The 11,927-nt window shown below is 43.3% G+C and overlaps 2 protein-coding genes across 2 annotated transcripts; one reads left to right on the top strand and one right to left on the bottom strand.

Moving 5' to 3' along the window:
- Positions 1 to 3,785: 3,785 nt before the first annotated feature.
- Positions 3,786 to 6,495, bottom strand: LOC109425447 (tRNA (cytosine(34)-C(5))-methyltransferase). Its single transcript, XM_029851952.2, has 4 exons — positions 6,294 to 6,495; positions 4,823 to 6,233; positions 4,193 to 4,687; positions 3,786 to 4,130 (listed from the first exon to the last, which is right to left on the bottom strand). The coding sequence occupies exons 1-4, from the start codon at positions 6,360 to 6,362 to the stop codon at positions 3,883 to 3,885; spliced, it is 2,223 nt and encodes a 740-aa protein (XP_029707812.2). The 5' UTR covers positions 6,363 to 6,495; the 3' UTR covers positions 3,786 to 3,882.
- Positions 6,496 to 8,994: 2,499 nt separating this feature from the next.
- On the top strand, positions 8,995 to 10,150 carry LOC115258089 (large ribosomal subunit protein bL20m). Its single transcript, XM_029858104.2, has 4 exons — positions 8,995 to 9,181; positions 9,298 to 9,506; positions 9,574 to 9,662; positions 10,072 to 10,150. The coding sequence occupies exons 1-4, from the start codon at positions 9,095 to 9,097 to the stop codon at positions 10,089 to 10,091; spliced, it is 405 nt and encodes a 134-aa protein (XP_029713964.1). The 5' UTR covers positions 8,995 to 9,094; the 3' UTR covers positions 10,092 to 10,150.
- The last annotated feature ends 1,777 nt before the right edge of the window (positions 10,151 to 11,927 follow it).

Here is an 11,927-nt window from a genome sequence, read left to right as displayed (position 1 = left end):
GGAATTCCTCCGGAGTTCCAAGGGAATTTCTCCAGGAGTCCCTCAAAAATTTCTCCAAAAATTCCTCGAAAATTCCTATAGGTGTTTATTGAGAAATTTTTCAAGAGTTCCTCGAAAAATTTTCCAGTAGTTCCTCGGGAAGTTCTACATGAATTCCTCGGGATTTTTTCCAGGAGTTTGCCAACAACTTTTTCGGGAGTTCCTCAGGAATTCCTATATGAGATCCTCTAGAACTCCCATAGGAATTGCTAGAAAATTTCTTGGAAAGTTTCTCCATGTATTCCTCTGAATTCTTCTAGGAGTTCCTCAGGCATTCCTCCTGGAGTTCGTTGATTTTTTTCCAGGAGTTTTTTGGGGATTTCTCTAGGAGTTACTCGGGAATTCTTCCAGAGTTGCACGGGAATTTCTCCTTCAGTTGCTTGGAAATTCTTCAAGCGATTCTCGGGTATGCCTCTAGGATAATACCTCTAGGAGTTTCGGAAATTGCTCCAGGATTTTGTCGATTTTTTTCGAGAATTTCCTCCAGAAGTTCATTGAGAATCCCTCTAGCATTGTCTCGGGAATTCTTCCAGAAGATTCTCGGGAAATGTTTCAGGAGTTTTTCAGAAATTCATCTGGATATACAGTAGACGTTCGCTCGGTGCAAACGGTTTAACTGCAATGCTTTTTAAGTGCAAGTCCGCTAAGTGCAACAATTTTGCAGTTATCGCACCGCTATCTGTCAAAAACGAAACGTCAACAGAGTTGCGATGTTTTTCAGATGCACTAAAGCTGCATTGCGATGTTTTTGAGTGCATTCTGGCTGCGTCCAACAGCATTTGACATCTGTTTGACGGCTGTCAGTCGGTGCAGTTAGCGAATTTCATTCGGTAACTGAAACGTAAACATGTTGCACTTATCGAACGTCTACTGTACCTATGAATTCCTCCAGGAAATCGTCGAAATTTCCTAGGAAACTCCTGGAGTAGGTTTTCTAGGGACCAAGAGTAAATCTCGAGGAACTGCCGGAAAAGAACCTCGAAAAACGAAGGGATTCCCAAGAAACATGAACTCCTCAGAATATTCCCGAGGAATCCCAAGAGGAATTCCCAAGGAACTCCTGGAGATTTTTCCAAAAAACTTTTTGAGGAATTCCTGAAGGAATTGTCGATGAACTTCTGGAGAAATTCCCGAGGAACTCCTGCAAGAATTCTCGAAGAACTCCTGGAAGGAATTTACCGAGGATTTCCTGTAGAAATTACGTAGAATCTCTTGAAGGAATTCCTGAGGATCCTTGGGTGAATTCTACAGGTACTCTTGGAGGAATTGTTGAGGATCTTTTGGAGAAAATTTCGTCGATTTCCTCCATGGATATCCTGAGGGAACTTCCGAGAAACTGCTGGAGGATTTTTCGATGATCGTCTGAAGGAGTTTTCGGGGATCTCCTGGAGGAATTCTCGTGGAACTGCTGGAAGAATAACCGAGGAGCTCCGAGAGGAATTTCCGAGGAACTCCTGGAGTAATTCCCGAGCAACTCCTGGAGGAATTTATGAGAATATCCTGAAGGAACTCCCGAGGTTCTCCTGCAGGAATTCCCGAAACTCCTGGAAGAATTCTTGATTCGATTCAATTTCGATTTGATTCGACCTCCTAGAGGAATTCCCGATGAAGTCCTAGACGAATTCCCGAGAAGCTCCTGTAGAAATTTTCGAGGAACTCCTGGAAGAAATGTCAAGGAATTTCCGATAAACTTCCGGAAAAATCTCGAGGAACTCCGTCAGAAATTTCCAAGGAACTTCTTTAATAACTGCTGAACACTTCCTGAAGGATCTCCTAGGATCTCCTGGATGAATTCTCGAGAAATTCCTGAAGGATTTTTTCAGGATGATCTGAAGGAGTTCCCGAGGATCTTCTGATGGAATTCCTTAGAGCTCCTAGAGGAATCCCCGATGAATTCCTAGAGAAGTTCCCGAAGATCTCGTGGAGGAATTTCCTAAGAGCTTGCCTAAGAGCTCCTTGAGAAATTCCCGAAGAACTCCTGAAGGAATTCCCGAGGAAGTCCTGGAGGAATTGCCGAGGAACTCCTGTAAAATTTTCCGAGGAACTCCTGGAGGAACTTGTAGAAGGATTCCTGGAAGAATTCTCGGGAAACTCAACTCCTTAAGAAATTCTCGGGAAACTTATGAAAGAATTCCGGTGGAACTTCTTGAGGATGTTTCGAGGAATTTCTGGCACAATTTTTGAGGATCTTTTGGAGGAACTGCCGAGGATTTGCATGAGGACAAGCATGAGGATTTGCTGAGGATCTTCTGCAGGAATTCACGAGGAACTCCTGGGAGAATTCTCGAGGACCACTAGGGGGGATTTCCGAGGATGATCTGGGGGAATTCCCGAAAAACTCCACGATGAATTCCCAAGGATCTTCTGAAGGTATTCGTGAGGACTTCCTGGGGGAATTTCCGAAGGAATTCCTAGAGAAATTCCTGGATTTTTTGTGGAACTCGTGCAAATAAATCCGAGGAACTTGTTGAGGAATTTTCGGGAAATCCTTATTAAAATTGCCATGGAAATTCTGGAAAGAAGCATGCATTGCTGGATGACCTCACGGTATATTCCTTCATATAAACCTTAGTGAGAACATGCCATAAATTTTGACTTCTAACAGTATTTTATTCTATAGCCACAATATGGGGTGTGAAGACATGTGAAGACATTTTAACGTGCATTGTGAAGATATTTGAAAATTTCACCTGGCATCCCTGGTTGCACTTAGCGGACTTGCAGTTAAAAGGCATTGCAGTTAAACCGTTTGCACCGAGCGAACGTCTACTGTATTTTCTACACAAACGCACATTGATCACTGACATGATCAATGTTACCCCAAATCTACAAAATAAAAAATTAGATCAAAAAGCCTATTTAAACATGTTTTATGTTTTACAATAAGTTTTCGAGTTGCTTAGGGAACGTCCATAAATTACGTCACGCAAAAATCGACCATTTTCAAAACCCCCCTCCCCCCCTATGTCACACTTTTTGTATGGGACCTCTAAAATTTTTTTATGGGTTGTCACACTTTTCTTTCCTTCAGAGATTTCTCTTGAGATTCATTCAGGAATTATTTCAAGGATTTATTCCCGGGATTCCTTTGAGATTTCATTCCAGAATTCTTTCTGAGATTTCTTTATTGATTTCTCCCTGAATTTTTCTGTAACTCTTTCGGGTTTCAAGGGATTCATTTAGTGATTCTTTCATTCATTCTTCCAAGCTTTCCTTTAGTAATTTATTCCAGTATTCCTTCAGATTCAATCAGGGATACTTTCATGGATTCCTCCCGGGATACCTTTTATAGATTATTCCTGGGACTTCTTCAGAGACTCTTTCTGGGATTCCTATCGGAATTTCTCATGGAGCTCGTTCATTGATTCGTTCCGGGATTCCTACCAGCATTCTTCCACGGGTTATTGCTTTGACTGTATCAGGGATTCCTCAATGATTCTTCCTGCGTTTTATGCTGGGATTCTTTCAGCAAATCAATTTTGTTCCCTTCATCATGGGATGGTTTCTAAAACCTAAAAACTTCAAAACATTCCTGAGCATACTCAATCATACGACTAAGTTTTGGAGACTATTTGGCCGAGAAAAACCCTTCATGAGGAAGAAAACAAAATTGCCGAAAACACCCAAAAGTTATCCTATGTACATATTCTATTGTATGAAAATGTGAATGATTGTGTAACGTGATTTGCTTTATTCTCGCTTTCGGGGGAAAGATTTTCACAGAATTCAATGACACAAAACCATACTTCACGACCAGGAATTCAAATCGCTCGTATTTATTCAGTGTTCAGTAGAAATGTTACAGAATTGCTTTCGAGCAAGCAACATTTAAATTACAAGGTTTCAACTCGTTTCTTCCTTCACTTCGTTTTCACTTTCCATCTTAACATCTTCTTTCACTTTCTCGGCATCTTTACTTTCTTCTTTCACTTCTTCGGCATCCTTACTTTCTTCTTTCACCTCCTCAACATCCGGCTTCTCTACATCCTCCTCGGGTTTTTTAACATCTTCCTCAGCAGGATCAAGCACTTCATCTCTCAAAGATTCCCTTTCCGCTTCCGCTTCCTTCCTTGCCTCGAACTTGTTTTTCTCTGTAAATGATACAAAAGTTTTAAAATTTCGCGACGCATTCCGAGCATTATACCCAACGCACCATATTTTGACACATCGGCACCCAGTAGCCGCAGCATGTGCACCGTATCGTGCTGATCGACGTACGCCCTCAGGCTCTTCGTTCCGCGCCATCCAACGATGTCCAGCTGCAGATCGTCCGCGTGGTACTGCAGAACGCAACTACCCGGTCCCAACAGCTGCACGCTGCACTGCGTGGCCTCCGACAGGGTGCTAATCTCCGGCGGCCTGGTCGGATCGTTGTTCGACAACAACCGAATGAGATCGCCCTTGTCGATGAACAGCTGCCGGTCCGGCCCGAGGAAACCGATCACGCTCGGTAGACCTTCCTGGGCCAACCGGAAGTCGCACTCCATGTTGCGGTTGTCGCACCGGGCAAACGTCTTCACGCCCAGATTGATGAACTTGATCCGTTCCTCGTTGTTGGTGATCACGTTCCGGAGGATTTCCGAGCAGAAGTAGATGTTCTTCTTTTTGCCCTCCTTGCAGCGCGTCAGCAGGTTCTTCGGGTCGAAATCTGGAAATCAAGATGAGTGAATGATTGGAATCGATGTTGGTTTGATGTTGTACGAGCTTAATTCTATTCCCCAGAGGAAAGATCTTTGAAAGTATGTACTCTCAAAACTACCTCAAAGAGCAAATCATCGCTTACCTTTATTGAGCTCGTAAAAGTCCTTAATCGATTCGAAGATATCCTCCTTCCCATCGAAGAACACAAACGGATCTTCCTTGAAGCCCCGGCGATACTTGGGCTTCTTGCGTGGCGGCTCTTCGTCTTCCTGTTTCTTTGCGTCTGTTTCCTTCGTGGCCTCTGAAGATTCACTCGTTTCCCACGGAAGTGGCTTCTTCTTCTCCAACAGCGCGATAAAGAATCCGCCGGTGTTCTGCTGATGCGGCATCACTCGGATGCATTTCTCCAGATTGAACTTGGCGACGTTCTCCGGAGCCGGAGGGAACATGTGCGGCCGGATGATGGTGCGGTACATTTCCGGGACTTCGTCGAAGGTCTTGTAGAACTTCATGTCCTTGGTGGCCGGCTCCCAATAGGTAATTCCTGGATTGTGCTTCAGCGATGGCAGCAAGTGGCTCGCATCCACGATCTCCATGGCATCTCCGGTTTGGGTAAGAAGATAATGGAGCACAGCTTCGTTCTCGATCGGATTCAGGGAGCACGTGGAATAGACTAGCTTCCCTCCAACTTTCAGCAGCTCAGCGCCTCGTTTCACAATGCGATACTGCAATCCATGCAAATTGGCTGCATGCTGTAGGTTCCATTTCGTCCAGATGTCCGGATTCTTGCGCATGGTTCCATCACCGGAGCACGGAACGTCGCATAGAATGCGATCGTATTTGAGCGTCTTCATCTCACCAGAATCGGTCTTAAGCTTCATATTGGGGAAATTGGAGCTGTCCGCATTGGTAACCACACAGCAAGGAGAGCTCAATCGCTTCGCTTGGTGAACCAGCATGTAGCACCGGTTGTTATCGATATCGTTAGCCATGATGAAACCGGTGGGAAGATTCTCCCCGCCAGCATGCAAAGCTTCGATCAGCTGAGCCGTCTTTGACCCCGGAGCAGCACACATATCCAGCACTTTGTGGTGAGGCTCAACTCCTAACACCAGCGGCGGTATCATTGAAACGGCTTCCTGTCGGCTGATATTTCCGGAACTGGTTTCCGCAATTAGGAAATTGTGCAACTTGTACAGCGGTTCCGACCGACGGATGTCCTTTCGGGATAGATCCAACTGCCAGGCGAATTCATTAGGATACCATCCCAAGCACTGTGGCTCTGGAACCACCTCGCCGCTCTCCCTGAACTCAGCCACCGCCCGGTGATACTCGGTGAAGAATTTATCCTTTATGATCTTCAGCAGAGCATGAGCCTGACTCTTGGAACCGGTGATTCTGAAAGTGACCGGCAAATTGGAGCGTAGTTTACCCATGAACTCGTCCCATTCTTCCGGTTTGCAGATGTTTTGGTGCTTGTAGTACGTCTCAAAAGATTCGTTTGCTCGAACAATATCATCGTAGGGCTTCTTTCGCCGGGCCGGCTCAGACTCCTGCAAAGACGTCATAATCAACCAACACAGTAAACCTAACCTTCACAGATTCGCACTTACCCTCTCTTTCAGATCGCGCTTTTTCTTCGCAAACGGATTCTGCTTATTGTTACCACGTCTTTTACCCATGTTTTAAAACAAGATCACAGGTTTTTCACTTCCGAAATCACAAAGTAATGAATCTTTTTACGCGAACAGAATCTGCTTCACTGTAGCGCTGCTAAACGGTGCGGGAGTGGAGCAATGTTTACAAAATTAACGCGACCGACGAACGAACGAACGGCAGCGTGCTTTCATCGCGAAGAAGATGACAGTTTGAGGCACCAGGGCTTCGAACACGATTAACATAAAGACAGTTGCTATAAATTCTACCGCTTTGAAAAGAATGAGCCATTTTACGAAGTGACAACAATGTTGATGATGATATTGATTTTCACGGGTTAGGACGCTACCTCCTGTCAAGATTTAATTCATAAAAACGGCTCGTAAAATGGACTACAATAAACGTTCGCTCGGTGCAAACGCTTTAACTGCAATGCTTTTTAACTGCAAGTCCGCTAAGTGCAACAATTTTGCAGTTATCGCACCGCTATCCGTCAAAATGATATGTCAACAGCGATGCGATGTTTTACGCATGCAATTTTGTTGCAATGCGATGTTTTTCGTATGCACATTGGTTGCATTCTGCAACAACTGACAGTTATTTGACGTTTGTCAGTTGTTGCAGTTATATCGAATTTCATTCGGTAAGTGAAACGTAAACATGTTGCACTTATCGAACGTCTTCTGTATTTTGCACTTGAGTTCTAGCTACAGTAGACGTTCGATAAGTGCAACATGTTAACTAGTATGGGACACGCTTGTATGGAAAAAAGGAATCCTCGCTCCAGTCCACTTTTTAGATCCCATTTAGGTCCCATATGAACTGTACAAAATTTCAGCGCAAGCGGTTCAAAGTTTTCATAGTATTTATTATGGGAAAAGTTACACTTTCAGATAAAAAATCTCAGTGGTCGCCCCTTGTCTCCCTAATTCAAATCGATCAATGCTTCTTGTACACAGAAAAAACTGTTGTGTAATATTACATCTGAACTGCTGCAACCCGATCAATACGTCGGTTGCATGAATATTACACAGGACGATGTACACATAAGAACAAAAGATTTTACATCAAAACGATGTAATCGTACATAGGAATTGTGATTACATTGATTATTTAGTACATCGGAGTGAGTTACATCGGGCGGGTTGCATTTATTTTTTGCTGTGTAGAAAAATCATTTATGAAACTTTCCTTCGAAGACCGCAAAACGATTGGATGCTTGTGAAAAAAGTTATTGATTTTTTACCGATTAGTGAACCAACGAACGGCTTTTTGTTTTGTTTTATCAGCAGCACTGCTGCTGCCGTTGTTGCATGGGGTGGCGGGAGGCATCACCACCCCCAGAAACAGCAGCAGCCACGTATGTGGCAACCCTAATCCCACCTAATGCATCTGACAGGAGCCAACATCTATCGTGTATCCACAATGGAATCCATTGTGGATACACAAATGTTTACATACTGATGTTGGATTCTTAAAAATGGCGGCCTGGCACCCTGGTGGCAGCAGCCAAGGCAGCAGCTACAGTGCTGCTGATAAAACAAAACAAAAAGCCGTTCGTTGGATCACGGATTGGTAATAAATCAATAACTTTTTCCACAAGCATCCAATCGTTTTGCGGTCTTCGAAGGAAAGTTTCATAAATGATTTTTCTACAAGAAACATTGATCGATTTGAATTAAGGAGACAAGGGACGACCTCTGGGATTTTTTGTCTGAAAGTGTAACTTTTTCCATAGTAAATCCTATGAAAACTTTGCACCGCTTGCGCTAAATTATAGTTTCACCGATTGCACTGGAATTTTGCACAATTCATATGAGATCTAAAAGGAATAAAAAAAAGTCGACTGGAGCGAGAATTTGATGTTTGTCCCATACTAATGTTTACGTTTCACTTACCTGTCAAATTTTCATACATGAAACGTCTCGTAAAACGGCTCGTTGCCTTTTTTTAATTACGTAGCAAAGCAAAAGTCTAACCTACTCTAGCATGTGATTGATTGGAACGAATTCAAATTTGAATCGGTTTTTCAATAGAGTTAATAAACTATAGAGGACGAATGTCGCTGCTGTTCCCTTTGTTCTCGTTCGGAAACATGTCGGGTATCTATCTGTCAAATTGCATACTTTTTCGCTTTGACACTTATAGCCCGGCTTATCTCCGCCAGCAAGAGATGTTTCGGCAGCGACGCCAGCGACATTCGTCCTCTATAGTTTATTAATGTCGTTTTCGTTTTTGCGGCGGTGCTACACCGCTTCGTGCTACACTTTCCACTGAAAAAACGAACATTTTTGGTGCAGTTGCGTTGGTGTGCGTGAATAAAAACCAAAATATTTACAACTTTGCAAACGCTGATTGGTGGCTACGGTGCGCACCTGTTACACTCTCGAATTTTTGAGTGCTACACTACCTTGAGCGGTGCAGAAAAAGTGCTACACCGGTGTAGCACGAAAATCAAAAACGAACACTTTCGGTGCAAAAGTGCTGCACCGGTGTAGCACCACCGCAAAAACGAAAACGACATAACTCTATTGGTTTTTCCAACAATCATAATGTTGGATTTTATAGCAGTAGGCTTTAGAGCAACGGGTACTAGTACCGTTGATTGAAATAACGAGGAATCATCTGGGAGCCCTGACTACCGGGACCGCGCGGTGACATAACTTTGTTTTGATTCTCTTCCGCAAAGCAGCACACTTTTTGGTGCAGAAGATTCCACCAGTTTTCCGGCATTTCCTTCGCGTTTTCCGTAAATAAAATGGTTTTTACGACGGTAGTCAACCTGGTTCGTGCACGAGGACCGGATGAGTTCTGGAGGAAGCGCAAAATCTTCAAATTGGCCGCGGTAAGTACCGTTTCGTTTGTTCGGGTGGCTTTCCCAACCAAATCCAAAACATCGCACAGCACATCGGGCGACATCCAGTGATATAACGTGGTCAAAATTCATACTTTCACCACCAGCATTATATGGGTCGTCCACGGAACTGCTACTCGATAACGATCCGTAGCGTTCACCGGGCTTTGGCCTACGCCACCAAGGGACGGGAGCTGAAGAAGCAAGATATGCGGGAGTTGTGGACCCAGCGGATCAATGCCGGTTGCGAGCAGCATGGAATGCAGTTCGCCGCCTTCCAGGATGGACTGCATAGGAATGAAGTATTGTTGAACAAGTAATTGCCTTAACTACACATTTGATTATGCGAATATTGCAATTTATGTATCATTCTAAAATTATAGGAAAGTTTTGGCTGATCTTGCTGTTTGGGAGCCTAGGACTTTTGAAGCCTTGGCACTCATTAGTCAACAAGTTCCAGAGGATGATGAAGGTAGTTAGTAGTCCAGGATTCCAATAAACCACCGACCAAAATATTAACTTTGCGTAACGTCCCAACTGAAAATAAGCAAATTCGTTCGGCTTCTTAGCTTAGGTGTTCTATGAGCACGCCCGCAGTTGTTAACAGTTAACAGTTAATGAGAACTTTCTCTGCCAATGACCATTTTGCATGTGTATGTCGTGCGGCAGGCACGAATACCCAGGAAGTCAAGGAAATATCCTTTACGTAAAGTTCCTGAACTGACTGGGGATCGAACTCACCATAAATATAGTCAAATTGCATGCGCTTATCTGAGCCGGCTATCATACATACTCCTATCAGCTAAATTGCTATTATTGGTGGTTACTTGGATTATATAATGTGATTTTTATTTTATTTTATTTTTTTTTTTCATTTCCAGGATCTTCGTCTAACAAATAGGTAAGATATTGTTATTTAGCGGCGGAAATTTATTTAATAAACTAAAAAAATAAACTTAATCTTCAATACATTTTAATGACATGTGAAAATCCTTATGAGAATTTTTTAGTACATTTCTAGTACATACAACATTTTATTACATTTTACAAATGCTCTATTGAACCAGTTTGTGGACCTACATAAGTGATGCTTATTACATTAGGTGCCTTGCATACCGAAATAATGAATCTCGTCACCTTAACAACAAATAGTGCTGAAAATAGTAATTATGTATTGCTTATTCCCTCATTGGGCTCTAGCAGCGCGGCGTCATGAAAACTATTATCACAGAAAAACAGACGTCACACTCCACTCGCCTCCCATCGAACACTTTTTTAACAGTTGATTTAAATATTCAATAGTTGGTCAAATGACCACTCCTGGGGGTGCTATCGTTTTTGCTCCTGATAACGCTCACTACCGCCAAACTAGATCATTCTCCACAAAATCAAAAGAGTTTTGCAACATGCTCTCTAGAGCGGTGTTTTGCTTTTGCCTCTTCGCGAGGGAGCGAACGAACCCCAAACAGAGAGGCAATAAAAATTGAGCGAGGAAGAGGGGAACGAAAAAAGAGCCGATGATGATTTCGGATAAAAGATTACATAGTTGTTTTGTTTTTCACTCAGCTCGCGAGCGACTTCACTTTTTTTCTAAAAAGCTTCAAACAGAAATGTTCGGTTTTCACAAATACCAATGTGTGCAACAATATGGCAAACTGTTCAATTTAAGTGGCATACAGTGATATACGATTCTATAACATTCCCCAGAAAACCATTCCCCAGAATACCAATCCCCAGAATTCCATTCCCCAGAAAACCATTTCCCAGAATGTATCATTCCCCAGAATGTACCATTTCCCAGAAATCCATTCCCCAGAAATCCATTACCCAGAATGCACCATTCCCCAGAAATCCATTCCCCAGAATGTACCATTCCCCAGAAAAGCTTAATATACTCGTCTAAAAAGATTTTTTTTTTTATCCATTACGTTTATTTCAAGGCTCACTCGCCGGTTCCAGCTTTACAGAGCCAATATTCGTTACATTTATTTTGTGTTATAAATAGGTAAAGTTACTCCTTTCCGATTTTTATTTTTCGGCAAAACATTCTTTTCTTCCGACGGACTGTCGACTGCAGCAGCATTGTGGCCCGTGTTGGCGGACCCCTGTTCCAAACAAACTTTTTTAGTCACATTGTCCTTTTGTTTGGTTGATCGCCGGCGTTTGTGAGTCACAACGTTGAAATCGCCAGATGATGTGCTCGAACCATTGTCTTCGACGTCGGTCCAGTCATCATTGTTCTGCGTTGTGTGTTCTTCAGACGTAGGTTTATTTACAGCGGGTGATGGCTCTGCATTAGTGTTGTTGATTGGGGGGAAATCAGTTTCATTGAACAACCCGTCGGATGGCGGCAAAGTTGATTTATTGCTCATGGAGGAACTGGGGCTCGAGCACTTCTCCTTTGGGTGAGCCGGCTGGCCGCATTGATGGCACAATTTAGGCTGGGTAAGGTACGAGACCATTGTTCTCTCGTTTTCAATGGTAATGTATGACGGAATATCGCGAAGTAATCGCATTCTCAACACACGCACGCCGTTCGGAAGTCCGGAGAAGTAGTGTTTCCACGTATCGTTTCGTATGGAAATCACTTCTCTATACTTCAGCACAGTGTTGGTAAACTCACACTCAAAGCACACTCATGAACCGCTCCCGCGTGAGCAAACTCGCCCGCGATTCTGAATCGTTTTCTCACGCGCGAGAATTTCATGCAAAATCTCGCACTCACGAGTCAAGCGCC

Source organism: Aedes albopictus, chromosome 3 (assembly GCF_035046485.1).
Source record: "Aedes albopictus strain Foshan chromosome 3, AalbF5, whole genome shotgun sequence".
Taxonomy (NCBI): Eukaryota; Metazoa; Arthropoda; class Insecta; order Diptera; family Culicidae; genus Aedes; species Aedes albopictus.
This window is presented reverse-complemented; position numbering and strand designations above follow the sequence as displayed.